Genomic DNA, 15380 nt, shown 5'->3' with positions numbered 1-15380 from the left:
GAGAAAGAGATAGAAACATCAGTGATAAGAATAATAAAAAGCAAGGATTCAAGATGGCAGCTGACAGGAGGGCAGGCTGCAAGATAGTGTGTGAGTCAGAGAGCAAAACACGAGTGCGTGGGCATGCGGGGAGTATCTATATTTGTGAGTGAGGGTCACCTCTATTCCACAGGACTGTGGGGGACTCCCAGACCAGGCTCCTGTGGTTGGGCAGCCTCTACTACTGCTGAAATTTCTCCCAGAGCAGCTGGCTCCGCTGCAGAGACTGTGCCACCTTGAAGGGGAGAGCAGCTGTGATCAAAAGTCCAGCTTTACCTTCAACAGGGGAGACCTTTTTAACCTCCAAGGACCCTACAACCACATCGCCCACGGACCAGCTACCTCAGCTGCGAACCCACAAACACTGAGACTCCATCCTCCCCAGCCACAGGTGCCTAAAAAGTCTGTCCAGCGGGAGACAGAGTGGCACCAAATATGTGGACAGGACCTGCATTCTCACAGAGCAGATAGAAGGAACAGCTTAAATGAACAACATCCAGCCGGAATTGGTGAATTAAATATACCTGGTGAGTCAATCCATGGATGGAAAGGTCAGAGATCGCCTAGAGCAGTGGTTCTCAACCTTGGTTTCACATTAGAATCACCTGGGAATCTTTTTAAAATCCTGATTTCTGGGCCTCATCCTCTGGAAATTCTGTTTCTTTGTTACTAATGTTGTAGCCCCACCCCATAACAAAGAAACAGAATTACCGGAGGAAAGGCCCAGGAGTCAGGATTTTAAAAAGATTTCCAGGTGATCTCACTCATTCATGGATAATAAAGACCATTATAAACTTATGAACAATAATAGATACAGAGGCAGAGCTGCCTCAAACTGATTGTCAAACTGCAGCGGCAAGGACAGGGAGGGTTGGGGGGCAGGAGGGAGGGGGGTAAGAGATCAACTGAAGGACTTGTATACATGCATATAATCATAACCAATGGACATAAGACACTGGGGGGTAGGGGAGGCCAGGGGATTGTCAAGGGCAGGGAAAAAAAGAAAAAGGACACATATGTAATACCCTTTGTAATACTTTAAGCAATAAAACAATAATTAAAAAAAAAAAAGATTTCCAGGTGATTCTAATGTGCAACCAAGGTTGAGAACCACTGGCCTAGGGAGAGTTCTGCCTCCTCAGATTCAGCTGGGTGTTTGTTGTTTGGGTGTTTCTTGTTTTCATTTTTTTGGATTAGCTGTTGTTTGTTGTTTGCATTCATCTCAGAGTGTTTGTTGTTTGCATTTTTTGGATTAGCTGTTAGTTTTTTGGAGTTTTCTCCCCATATACATATAATTTTTCACCCTACTTTTTTCTTCTCTTTCTTTTCTCTCTTACATTTTTTCCTTTTCTCAATATCAGTTTTAGACTCTTTTCTCTCTAGTAATTCCCTTTTCTCTGGTGGTCACCATTATTTGGGATTATTGGTATTGTGAATACATTTGTATTTGGTGCCCTGTGCATTGTGTCTTGTCATGTTGTATATTGTGCCTCGAAGTCAACATAGGAGAGAGAGCTACATAACCAGACAACCTGCAAGGAGCAAACAAGAGGAGACAAAGAAACAGCTCCCATACAAAAGAAAACAAGGAATCACTAGAAGAGGAAGTAAATGAAATAGAGGCAAGCAACATGTCAGAGAAGGCATTCAGAGCAATGGTCATAAGGACACTAAAAAGGATGGAAGACAAATTCAACAATATGTGTAGAACCAAGAGAATATGAAGAACCAAAAAGTGAAAAATGACATTGCTTCAATAAAGAACACAATAGACCCCTGGCTGGTTTGCCTCAGTGGATAGAGCATTGGCATGCGGACTGAAGGGTCCCGGGTTCAGTTCCGGCCAGGGGCGCATGCCCAGGTTGTGGGCTCAATCACCAGTAGGGGACATGCAGGAGGCAGCCGATCAATGGTTCTCTCTCATCATTGATGTTTCTATCTCTCTACCTCTCCCTTCCTCTCTGAAATCAATAAAAATATTTTTTAAAATAAATAAATAAGTAAATAAAGAAAGAACACAATAGAAAGAATCAACAGTAGACTAGAAGAAGCAGAGGACTGCATCAGTGAGCTAGAAGAACAAGGTAGGAAAAAATATCTATGCAGAGTATCAACTGGAAAAAGAACTTAAAAAACAGGAGGAGAAACCAAGATGGCGGCATAGGTAAACACTGGAGATTGCTGCCTTGCACAACCACTTCAAAAATACAACTAAAAGACGGAACGGACATCATCCAGAACCATTGAGTGGAAATTCTACAACTACAAGGAAAGAGAAAAGCATACCGAGACTCAGAGGAGGGGTAGTGAGGAAGTAAAATACTAAGGTGCGGAGGTGCATGCGGAGCGGGCTGGCGGCTGAGGGCGTAGGTGCCTTTTTCAATCGGGAGGGAGTCTCAGGCTCTGAGCTCCAGTTCCGGGCGAGCCTTTGGGGACCCAGACTCATACCGGAGAAGCGGGACTGTCTGGGATCCATCGAAACTCGAGGGCAGCTTTCTCTCGGAGGTGCTTGCAGCGATTACCCAGACACTGAGAAGCAGAGCCTCTGAGGGCAGGGCTGAGAGCAGCCATAACTGCTCACTCCGCCCTGTGGATCCCGTGGGACCCGCCCTGCCCCGCCCAAGCCCTGCATGGAGGCTTTTGCTGGGTAGCCTCAGGCAAAGGCTAGATTAGCACCTCCCAAGAGATTCAGGAGCGAGTGTCCCCAGTGGTCAGAGTGGGACCATCAGTTTGCAGCTCCTCGGACCTTTAAAGGACACATTCAGGGGGCAGACCCAGTGAGCACCAAAGCCCCATTGAAGCAAGTCTTGCCACAGAGGGGTGTCTCCAGCACAGAAGTTCTCTCACTGCAGACACAGCTGATTCTCACAGCCAATTGGCCTGGAGGTCATTCCCTCCCAGTATTAACTACAACAATCAAGGCTTAACTACAACAAGACTGTGCACAAAGCCCACAAGGGGGTGCATCAAGAGTGTCCTCCTCAGGTAATTGTGGAGGCTGAACCACTGGGCCCTAGAGGAAACTTGGCACAGAAAACCACTTTATCAACACAGGGAAGCATAAAAAATGTGGAGTCAAAGAAACAGGACAGAAATGGCAGAAATGGAGAAAAGGAAACTATTGGATATAGAGTTCAAAACCACACTTTTAAGGTTTTTCAAGAACTTTCTAGAAGCCGCCGATAAATTTAGTAAGACCCTCAAAAAGACTGGTGAGACCGCCGATAAATGTAGTGAGCTCCTCAAGAAATCTAGTCAGACCCTCAATGTTACGATAAAGGACCAACTGGAAATTAAGCATACACTGACTGAAATAGAGGATATTATACAGACTCCCAACAGCAGACTAGAGGATCGCAAGAATCAAGTCAAAGATTTGAAATATGAAGAAGCAAAAAACACCCATCCGGAAAAGCAAAATGAAAAAAGAATCCAAAAATACGAAGATAGTGTAAGGAGCCTCTGGGACAGCTTCAAGCATAGCAACATCCGAATTATAGCGGTGCCAGAAGAAGAGAGAGAGCAAGATGTTGAAAACCTATTTGAAGAAATAATGACAGAAAACTTCCCCTACCTGGTGAAAGAAATAGACTTACAAGTCCAGGAAGCGCAGAGAACCCCAAACAAAATGAATCCAAAGAGGACCACACCAAGACACATCATAATTAAAATGCCAAAGGCAAAAGACAAAGAGAGAATCTTAAAAGCAGCAAGAGAAAAAAAGTCAGTTACCTACAAGGGAGTACCCATACGACTGTCCGCTGATTTCTCAACAGAAACTTTGCAGGCCAGAAGTGAGTGGCAAGAAATATTCAAAGTGATGAATGCCAAGAACCTACAACCAAGATTACTTTATCCAGCAAAGCTATCATTCAGAATTGAAGGTCAGATAAAGAGCTTCACAGATAAGAAAAAGCTAAAGGAGTTCATCACCACCAAACCAGTATATATGAAATGCTGAAAGGTATCCTTTAAGAAGAGGAAGAAGAAGAAAAAGGTAAAGATACTAATTATGAACAACAAATACACATCTATCAACAAGTGAATCTGAAAATCAAGTGAATAATCTGATGAACAGAATGAACTGGTGATTATAATAGAATCAGGGGCATAAAAAGGGAGTGGACTGACTATTCTTGGAGGGAAAGGATTTAAATTTTTGTCTAAATTCCAACATTTAGGCCCTATCAGGGAGTTTTCACTGATTGCTTTTTTTCCTGTGTAAGGACCATACTTTTCTGTTTCTTTCTATGTCTGATCATTTTTTTATTGAAAATTGGATATTTTAGACAATATAATGTGGTATTTTGGAAATCAGTTTCTGACCCCCAGGTTTTATTGTTATTGTTGTTTTTGTCATTGTTTGCTTGTTTAGTATCTTTCTTGGACTAATTCTGTAATATGTATATTCCCTATAGTGTGTAGACACTGAAGTCTCTGCTTGGTTATCTTAGTGGCCAGCTAGTGAGTGTTCATAAATCTCATTAAATGTCTTGAACCATTAAATCTACTTCCTTTTGCTGAAGGGTTCTATGTGTATGTTAGGACATTCCTTCAACACTCACCCAGGCAATTTATAACTCTGCCTCAAGTTCAGCCAGAGGAGAGAAACTGGTGTCCTCTCAGGTCTTAAAAACCCTGAGGACAGAACTTTTCCCACTGAGCTAGCTCCAAGTCAGGTGACATAATGAGAAGCCCTATGAATGGGGCTTTTCTAGGTAATTTTGAAATAGGTTAAGTAGTTACAAGATTGTGGGTATGAGCTCTGTGGATATGTGAGGTTTTGAGGAGGTACAAACTGAGTCTTCCCCCTCAGGTACTGAAAGGCTGCTGGTTTCCACAGCTGCTGTGGTTATGAAGCTATGGGTTTTCAAGGCTACCAGAAAGGTCTCAGGAATTAAATGGGAGGCAGAGTAAGTTAAAATGCCAAAATCCCTGATGCTTCAGAGGTTCACCATGTTTTCATCAAGAAATACTCTTCAGATTATTGCAAGACTTTTGGCTAATTTCAAGAGCTCTGAAAAAGTTGATTGTGACAATTTTTGGTAGTGAAGTTTTTTTTTTGTTTTTTGTTTTTTGTTTGTTTGTTTTGCTTTTATGGAGGAGTTGATTTTCTGAGATCTTTAGTCTACCATCCCCTCCAAGTACAATCTGAAAGAAATCTTGTCAGAGTGTGCCTGGAAATTTGCCTACAATAGAACACAATCCTGAGAAAGCAGAAGTTGAAAGAAGCACTGAGATAGTGTTTTTAAGGCTCAACAAGCAGTTGCCACTTGTTGCCTCTAAAGTGGAGAGCAGGGGAACTGGACATAGGAGGAGGGAAAAGATTTACCCTTTTGTACCTTTTGAATTTTGTACCATGTTCATGTGCTACCTATTAAAAAAAAAAAAACACACACATTTTTATTTATATTTATAAAAGGCTAATATGCAAAGTGTCCCCTCAGGAGTTCGACAGGGAGACCAGGAATTCAATCGCTCACTATGATGTGCACTGACCACCAGAGGGCAGCGCAAAACGAAGGAAGGCCCTGGCTGGCCGCCAGCAGCCAGGGAAGGGAAGCCCCAGTGGCAGCCAGAGGTCCTGACTGGCCTGATCGCCAGCCAGGCCTAGGGACCCTACCCAGGCACGAATTTCATGCACTGGACCTCTAGTATATTTATAAAAGAAGAAAGAAGCATTAGATAAAAAGTATTGCTCATTACCAGGGCCATTAACTACCAAGAGAGTAAAACTGGGAGCTTTGACTTAGGAGCTCTTCTTCCTTGGTTTATTCTTTCCCCCTATGGACAGTTACATCCCCATGGTCTAGCTCAGCGGTCGTCAACCAGTGGTCTGTGGACCACTGATGATCTGTGAGGTCTGAAAGATTGGCAACCACTGGTTTAAGGAAACTTTTGGAGCAGTGGTCGCCAACTGGTGGTCTGAGGATCAGTGGTGGACCGTGAGGTCCAAAAGGTTGGCAACCACTGGTCTAGCTCCTTTTTATCCCCACAAAGCCCCACTCTGTAACATGTGATAGAATATATATCATACACTCAACTTCTTTGTAGCTCTTCTCACAATTGTAATTAAATTATTTAAGTGGGTAATCAAGTATTTAATGTATGCTCATAGCAATCTTATTCATCATTGTATCCCCAATTTCCAGGATAGTGCCTGACACATAAGTAGGTGCTTAGTAAAACCTTATTGAATTGCCTTTACATTATGTAAGGCTTTAACACTTGATGCAAGCCAGATAAAGCATCATGAGACCATACACCCCACACAAAAAAATTAGCTCAAGATTTCCAGAGTACTCCCCTGGAAAAATATGTTTCCAGATCCTCATGGGCTTTTAGGAAATTTCTGTATTAACTGATTAGAGAAACAGATGTTAGATTAAACAAAAAATTCTGGCTATGCTTTAAAAATGAGGCTATAAAAATAAAGCTACAAGGTAATTTTCCTTCATCACTCTTAACTCTGATTGGAAAACTTTTCTTAACAAGCAGGTCAAGCCATAAACTTCCTTATCCTACCCCAACACCATCCCCCATCCCTTAAAAAAACACAGCTTCTATACATGGTCACACTGAAAGCCTGGCTTGGTTCACTTTCCACCTTAGTTCTCACAGAACTCACCCCAGTCTAGTTACTTTGGAATCTGGTTTGCTGAGGACCTCCAATAAACATGACAACATAGTCTCCACCAAATTCCATTTGACATTGCTTCATCTCTACTAACATCAGTACCATAACACATACTCATTACACTGATCTGAGTTACTCTGGAGGATATCTAAAGTAACTCCATGTGCTCCAAGGCACTAATCAAATATCACTGGGATCATGACAGGATGTCTGCAGACTGAGAATGTATATTACATAACCAACTCCTCCCTGCACACCATGGCACTACACCCACCCCAAAGGGATTAAATGCTTTGTTCTCCCTCACTATAGAGCTATTCAGGACAGAATTGAAGGACATCAGGTTAATACCTGTCAAGATACATTCAAGAGGATAATCAGATAGGCTAGCACAGTTCAAGTCATCTGCTCATGTTGGACACAGCAGTTAGAGTTTCCTTTTGCCCACTCTCCCAGATTAAAGATAAATTGGCTCTAAAGTTTTTGTTAGAATCTATTGAGGTTGGTCTAACTATTTGAGCAAGATAGTTGACAGTCCAGAAAAAATGATCATGCCAAAAGGAACCCTGAAGCTCAATGACCAGACCTCTAATTTTACAAATGGGAAAACTCAGGCTGATGAAACTAAAAGCTTATTCAATGTTATATAGCTAGCTAATAGCAGGGTTGGAACTAACACCCAGGTTCTCTCTGTGCCAAGCTAAAGATGACTCCAATAAGTATATGCAATATCAAATTCACCTCAAAGATGGAATCAACCCATCCTTCCAGGAAACCAATCACTTACCAGATAGGTGCCCCAGGTATCAAAGCAAGAGCTAAACAGGCAACCCAAAAGGTCAACTAAACATCTAAAACTCTTGTATTCAAAAGAATAACATGTAAGAAAGGGGACATTTTTTGTAAATATTTAAGAGTGGGTTGTAAAAGTTATACCAGTAATTTCAACTTCATCAACTTTATGTATATTTTTAATACAGAATATATCTTTTATATTCTTTTAATACATAAGTTTTCATTAGTACAAGACAGCCTATGTATGTATGGCTGTGCATATATATGTGTGGGCTTAGTGAAGTAATTCTTCTTTCTATCTCTTTTATATATACAAACGTACATACATATAAGGTTATGTCATCCTCTGGTATTGACAGCTACTTAATTTTTAAATTTTTTAAAAATTGTTAATTAGCCCTGACCGGTTTGGCTCAGTGGATAGAGAGTCGGCCTGCGGACTGAAGTGTCGCAGGTTCGATTCCAGTCAAGGGCATGTACCTTGGTTGCGGGCACATCCCCAGTGGGTGGTGTGCAGGAGGCAGCTGATCGATGTTTCCCTCTCATCGATGTTTCTAACTCTCTATCCTTCTCCCTTCCTCTGTAAAAAAATCAATAAAATATATTTTAAAAAATAATTAAAAATAAATAAAAATTGTTAATTAAATATTGTCATGAACACTAAAATAATTTTGCAATTTTATGTAAGCATAAAGTTAGAAGCTATAATTGGGTTATTCATTTCCCAAATGATTAAAATACAATATAGAATGCAATTTTAAAAAAGTCAGGAGACCTGGCCAGATGACTCAGTTGACTGGAGCATCGTCCCATATACTAAAATGTTGTGGGTTCAATTCCTGTTCAGGGCACATACCTAGGTAGTGGGTTCAATCCCCAGGTAGGCTGCATACGGGCAGCAACCAATCGATGTTTCTCTCACATTGATGTGTCTCTCTATCTTTCTCTCTCTCTCTCCCTCTCTCCCTCCCCCTCTATCTCTTCCTCCTTCCTCTCTCTCTAAAAGTCAGTAAAAACATAACCTTGGACGAGGATTTTAAAAAAACAAAAAGTCATGGAATGTTAGAGCTGAATGTGAGCTTATAGGTCCCCACCTTTATAAAGCTGCAGACCTAGGGCCCCAGTGAAATAACTTACCAAGGTCACAGATTCCATTAGAAGCAGAATTAGCACCATACCCAGATATCTAGACATCATTTCTATGATTTTTTTTTCCCATTATACCATCCTCCTGCCTTAATCACTTGCAAACAGTGTACAGTGGTACTTCCACAGAGAAATTTCTGTTACCTTCCACTTTCCCAGCCAATTAAAGTCCAAGACTCACAGACTGATACAGGTAGATCATCTAGCTCAGGAGTTGCAACCTAATTGAATTTAGGCTATGAATATATTTTATTTAGGTAGCACATTTTTTTTAAAGTAAGTAAAGACCTTTTGAATGGGGTAAGGCTGCCATATTTTACCCCAATCACTCCAATCCTATTAACCCACTTCCAAGAGCTTCATATTTTTCTGTTTTCTCCTTGGCCTCTCAGAGCATTTGAGCCTGTGATCCCTGAATCTAGAGCAGGCATAATTAACAGCATGACAAAGTAAAACTAGTTGATAGAAAATGTGAAATATTTTCCCAATAGCTGTATTCACTGCCTTACCCATAAAAATCCACTTAGGTTTTTTTTTAGGTTAACTAGTTATATCAGAGGTCCACAAACTACAACCAGAGACAAACCCAGCCCGCCACCTATTTTTGTATGTACCCTAGCTGAGCTGACAATGGTTTTTGCATTTTTAAACAATTGAAAAATTCAAAGGAAGAATAATATTCTGTGACATGTAAAAGTTATGTGAAATTCACATTTCAATGCTAATCAAGTTTTATTAGAAGACAGCCATTCTCATTTCATATACGTATTATCTATACCTGTTTTCTCATAACAATGGCAATTAGTTAATTGCCACAGTGACTGCATGGCCCTCAAAGCCTAAAATATGACCCTTTATAGAAGTTTGCAGACCCCTGCGCTACATCAAAGAAAATTTAAGCTGCCAATTAACTGCTGAAAAGTCACGAATATTTGTGTGAAATTGCTAACACCTTACCCATCACTATCAGATGAATCTTTATAACACACAGCTCAATCCATGCCTCTCTCCCATCAAAAACATTTTAGTACTCCCTGCTTATGAAGAAAAGTTAATTGCAGCATCATTCATGGTGGCCAAGACATGGAAACTACTGGAGTGTCCCTCGATAGATGATTGGATAACGAAGATGTGGTACATATATATAATGGGATACTACTCAGCCATAAGAAAAGATGAAATACTGCCATTTGCAACAACATAGATGGACCCTGAGAATATTATGCTAAGTGAAATAAGTCAGACAGAAAGTTAAGAATCATATGATGTCACCCCAATAAGTTTAATTTTAAAAAGTCTGAAGTACCCGGTCAGTGTGGCTCAGTGGTTGAGCATCAACCTATGAATCAGAAGGTCACAATTCAATTTCCGATCAGGGCACATGCCCGAGTTCCAGGCTCGAACCTCAGTGTGGGGTGTGCAGGAGGTAGCCAACCGATTATTCTCTCTCATCATTGATGTTTCTATCCCTTTCTCCCTCTTCCTTCCTCTCTGAAATCAATAAAAAATATATATATTTTTTAAGTCTGAAGTATTTAACAGTTCCTTACCCTCCATTCTAACTTTATCTCCCAAACTTCCCTTCCTGCACCTCATATTCCATATGACTTGAATTATTTGCTGTCCCTTTACATTCTGTGTCATTACTACTCCAATAAATGCCCTGTCCTGAATACAGTGCAATGTAATAAAATAAGCAGGGCTTTAGGGTCAGGTCTGGGTTCTAATTCAGACTTTTGCCCTTATTAGTAGAGAAAGTTATATAAGGCCTCTAATGGTCAGTTTTCTCATCTATAACATGAGAATAATAATCCTTACCTCTTAAAACTGTTGCAAGATTTGAATACATTACACGTGGGAACAGTTAAACAAGTGGTAAGTGTTATTCATTCTGACCAATTCCAATGCTCCTTCTTCCTTTTTCTTTGTCCTCCCATTGGGAAATGAGCTCTCCTTCTGATGTCACACACAATGGTATCTACCTGTCCCACTCTTATGGCTCTGATCCATATTTACTACCTTATACAATACTGATCTCTCCCTATATCTTGTCTGGGAACTCCTTAGGGCAGGATCCATCTGTGACTCACTCTGTCACATATTTAATAGACCTGAGAACAATGACTTGAACATAGTATGTGCAAAAATATTTACTGAATGAATGGTATGTATTTATGGAACTATAAATAACACTTATAAGGTATATTATGTTCCATTGGGATATAAGCAGGAGCCACAGGATACTTGTTCCGAATACCTAGCTTAGAAAATATTCAGACACATCAGGGACCAAAACTGCCAACATAAAAACAAACAGAAAAAAAGGGCAATATTACTCACCTTCAGAGTAGCAGTGTGTTTATTTTCATTACTTTAAGTTATAAGCTTCATCCTATACTTCAACAATTATAATTGGATCAAATTTAAAGGGGGAATCAACCATATTCCCAAGGAAAACATGTTGAATATCATTAATAACCTCAATTATCCCTGAGCACAGAGCTAAGCAAATCTAAATATTCAAACAGGACCTACATTTAATAAATTCAGCATCACACACAGTTGTGACTAAAACCTCATCTAGAGCTCTGTACAAAATCAGACGAGCAGGATAAATGTAAAAATCAAGTTCCACCTATGCTAACAACTGTCACAAAAACTGCAGCGAGGGTTTACAGCACCATGCACCATGCTTCATTAATTCCTAGAAACACTAGCCATTTGATTCCATGGTCAGCTTCATAATTTAAATAAATAAGGTATCAATCATTTCCCTGACTTTTAATGCCAGACTCCAAATGACAAAATGAATCCACACACATGAATACAAAATGAACTGCTGTAACATTTTCCAACAAGATAACAAAAATATGCTCCCAACTATATCTGCTGATGCATTTCCCTTCAGAAACCTCCTGACAAGTACACATTCACCAGCAGATATATTATTAAACTGAAGATGTATTATGAACAACTTACAATATTTAGCTCTTTCCATTTACAAAGCACTTTCATAATCTATTACCTTCTTTGAGCCTTAAAAAAGTCCTGTGAGGTGGGTATAATTACCCCTACTTTACAGATGAAGTAAGTGATTTGTGCCATTTTATCCCAGGTTGATGAACCCAGGATGGTAAACCAAGTCTTAAAAATCCAATTCCCAGTGTTCTCTTCTTTTTCCTCCACACAAAGCAAGAGTCTACATTTGTTTTCCTCCCACCCCCACCTACTCTCAAACCGATGCCCAGCTAGCACAGCATGAAGCAGAATGGGAGTATAAACATAACTGTGGTCAACACACTGAAAAACATCCAGCCTTTGCCTCTTGCTAATTACGGTTTTAGAATCATGCAACTTACAGGAAAGAAATGGAGTATGGGTTAGCTTCTTGGTTTTATTTCCTACTTGTCTTCTTTTGGGCTTTCTATGCATATTCAGAAACAGAAAACCACTGTAAAATATCAAGAAGGCCCCTGGGTCAAAATAGCTCTTGGATCTTTTGCACATATTCAAAGGTCTAGGCCTGCATAATTGTTGACTCTTACCAGTCTCAGTCTCAGAAAAGGAAAGAATAAAACTAATTCTTGCTCCTAGCTTACTAAGCTTTTGCCTTCCTCAAATGTTTCATTGAATTGTTTACTTTTTCTTATGAATCTTAATCTCTATGATATGCCTTAGCTGGTCATTTTATTTTAACACAAATACTTTCAAGTTACCTTATACTTCATAAACTTCCTTCCTGGGGCTTTATGAGGTGCTTCACTTGACTGTGGATACTGCAAGTAAATAAAAAGAAAACCCGAACATTCCCCCCTTTTCCTTTTGGTGAACCCTCACCTTTCTAACTACCTTTCTGGCACAACCTGCATATCTTTAATCTCCAAGTGAACTCTTCAGTGGAGAAACATCCCAAAGCCTATAAGTCTCTAAGGATCAACATCAAATACGCCATCTTTAAGGTGCTGCCACAACAGGACAAACCATTAAATGAGCAAATTCAATCAAATGACATGCAGTCACTTGGACAATTTATATATTCTGACTAAAGTAGGCAGACAGCATGTGCCAGGAAAGCACAGATTCCAAGGGGCAAACTGGAAGAGCTACATAACAAAAACCAGCTGGTAGTAGTTACCATTGTGTTGATGCTCCAAGCCTTTCTCCCTCCCTGCTCTTGGTTGGCTGCATCTGCCTTAAGAAGGTCCCCACACTGGACCTGGACACAGTGTGTTCGGGATAAATCCACTCAGAACGAAGTTATAAGCATACAGGACATTTTTGCCAGTGAGTCTGATTTTATTTTTCACAATCATCTTTCAGCCAAGAAAAGAAAAAAATAATTATCACTCCACCCAATCACTATTATCCATTCTTCTGGGTATATACTTTGGCACAAAGGATTGATTTGCCTGCACTCTTGTTGGGGATGTTTATTATTCTTTCTCTTACTCCAAGCCTTCTGCTAACTTGCAGAAATAAAAACTCCACACACTGGGGGTGGGGAATCGGAATCCCACAGCTGTCTGTGACCACTGGGAAAGACAAGCTAGGTGAGGTTCCTTGAGTCCTATGGCTCCCAACCCTACCCCTGTAATTTGCTCCCTGGGGTGTAGGCTCCTTGTGCCAGAGACTAGGCAGGTCTTTGTTTGTTCCACACTCAAACAGAATTCAGTGGCATGTGAGGCCATCAAATAATTCTGAGCTTAGACTGACCATAACCAAAACCATAGCTCAGTAACTTAAAAAAAAATCACCAGGGCAAACGTGCTTTCCTTAGAAAATAACTTGCCATGTGAATGTTTTATTGTCCCCACACTTACCTGTAGCAACTAGAGACCAGGGCAAAACCACTACTCAAGCTGCTGACCCTAATTCCCAATTCTTTAGGAGGTGCTGGAGCAGTTACTTGGCCAGCTTGGATGTCCCCTTGCGGCAGGCATGGATGCTAAACATGTCTGACAGTACAGGCAGAGTGTCCCTTTGGAACAATGTGCCATGATAGTTGCAGAGCAAGAGGGTCCCTGGCACAGCAATAGATCGTGTCTTACAAGGTCAAGGCCACTAAAAGTAAAGGCCCAATGTTCTAAATCCTCCCTTCCCCCAGCGGTGAGAAAAAGCTTGAAGGCCGGAACCACCGGATCAAGGAAGGACACACCTCATCCCCAAGCCTTTCACTTACTTCTCATTGCGCTGATTAGCGCGTTGCCGTCTTTGATCACGTCTTTGATGAATTTATTGGTCCTCTCCAGCTCCTGCTCATAACACTTGAGCCTCTCGCGAAAATTGGGACTGTCCAGATAGCAGTCCCTGAACTCCAGAGGGGGATGCCCCATGGTTCTGATGGCGGGGGTTGAGAGGAGAAAAGAAAGATACAAAGACCAAGAGCATCAGTGGCACAGTAGGGTTAGTTGATGGGATGGATTATTCGCATCCTCCCTCCCCTTTGGAGGACAGATACCTGTTCTGATGAGATTCCTGGGGAGACCTGGCTGGTCTGAACCGGAAACGGGCGATCCTAGAATTGCTTCAGGTGACCAGGAAAGGTAACTAAAGCAGTCGGATCCCAGCGGGGTGCTGCCTAGCAATCAGCATACCCCCTAGGCATCACCTCCCCAGACCAGCAGCAGAAACCGCAGCCCAGCTCGCCACCAGAGACGGGAGGGATCCTTCTAAGAGCAAACGTGAATACTTCAGCCCGCCCAGGGTGTAGGCGGGGGCGGGAGCTGGGGATAGGAGCCGCCCCTCCTCTCTCCTCCCTGCTCCTCGCTTCCGAGCTCGCAGATTTCCTTTGCCGAAGTCCGCGGGCAACCCAGATTGCACTCTCCCCTCCCCCTTCTTAAAGCCAGCGTCTCTGCCCCACCCCAGCAAAGCTGGGGTACCGAGCCCTAGCACTCGTGCTCCTTCTTCAACTGACTTCTTTGCACCCTAGGGTCTTGTTACCCGAGTTCTTCAGCTCCCAGGAGTTTTTCCTGGTCGCAGGGAGCCGGCTTACTGTCCTGTTAGGCACCGGAGGGGTTAAGCCGAGGCGGCAATGAAATGTAGCCTTCCTCCACAGACACCCAAGCGGGAAGCGGAGAGCGAGATCGCGACACACAATAGGTGCAGTAGCCCGGCGCTTCCCTACGGAAACTGGGGAGCAGTCAGCGCCCTAGGACTCCAGCTGGAAAGCGTGGAGGCCTGGGAGATGTAGTCTTTCCTCTTCACGCCCCATGACTCCTCCCAACCATCTCCGGACCACCCCGCCCCGGCAGCAGCTCTCCCAGACAGGCATTTCCAGCCTGCCCCAGGCTCGCGGGCCCAGCCCAGCCTCCAGGGGCAGGTGCGCCACCCTTGAGTCTTATGTGGAAAATTTCAGAAACTGGAACAGAGCCCGGAAAGATATTGTGGGAGGCCGTCTCTCATTTACCATTATCTGGCTGGATTGTTTATTTGTTTTCCTTACAACCTCCCTCTGACTTACCAACTTCTTTTTCTCTATCCTTTCTCCTGGTCCTATCGTTCTAATTCTTTTTTTTTTTTTAAACCCATGTAGTATTTTATTTTTTTATTATTTTTATTTTTTTATAGTGTTATAAATTTATTTATTTATTTATTTATTTATTTATTTAATCTTTAAATTCCTTATTAGTTAAGGAATTACTCTAATTCTGATGGGCCTTTAACCAGCAGGAGTGACTCCTAATCCAGGACTTCTATGTTAAGCTCAGAACCCCCTGCCAAAAATAAATAAATAAATAAAGGGCCATAATTAGGAGTTTGCTTT

At 41.7% G+C, this 15380-nt stretch overlaps 1 protein-coding gene across 3 annotated transcripts in view; it reads right to left on the bottom strand.

Moving 5' to 3' along the window:
- Positions 1-14771, bottom strand: part of OPHN1 (oligophrenin 1) — a 604444-nt gene extending 589673 nt beyond the window's left edge. For all 3 annotated transcript variants that reach the window (XM_036304626.1, XM_036304628.1, XM_036304627.1), the window contains exons 1-2: positions 14076-14771; positions 13797-13954 (exon numbers count right to left, since the gene is read on the bottom strand). In XM_036304626.1, the coding sequence (XP_036160519.1) occupies positions 13797-13950 (154 nt within the window). In that variant the 5' untranslated portion in view covers positions 13951-13954; positions 14076-14771. The remainder of the gene's footprint in view (positions 1-13796; positions 13955-14075) is intronic.
- Positions 14772-15380: the final 609 nt, after the last annotated feature.

This window comes from Myotis myotis, unplaced genomic scaffold, assembly GCF_014108235.1.
Source record: "Myotis myotis isolate mMyoMyo1 unplaced genomic scaffold, mMyoMyo1.p scaffold_m19_p_4, whole genome shotgun sequence".
Taxonomy (NCBI): Eukaryota; Metazoa; Chordata; class Mammalia; order Chiroptera; family Vespertilionidae; genus Myotis; species Myotis myotis.
This window is presented reverse-complemented; position numbering and strand designations above follow the sequence as displayed.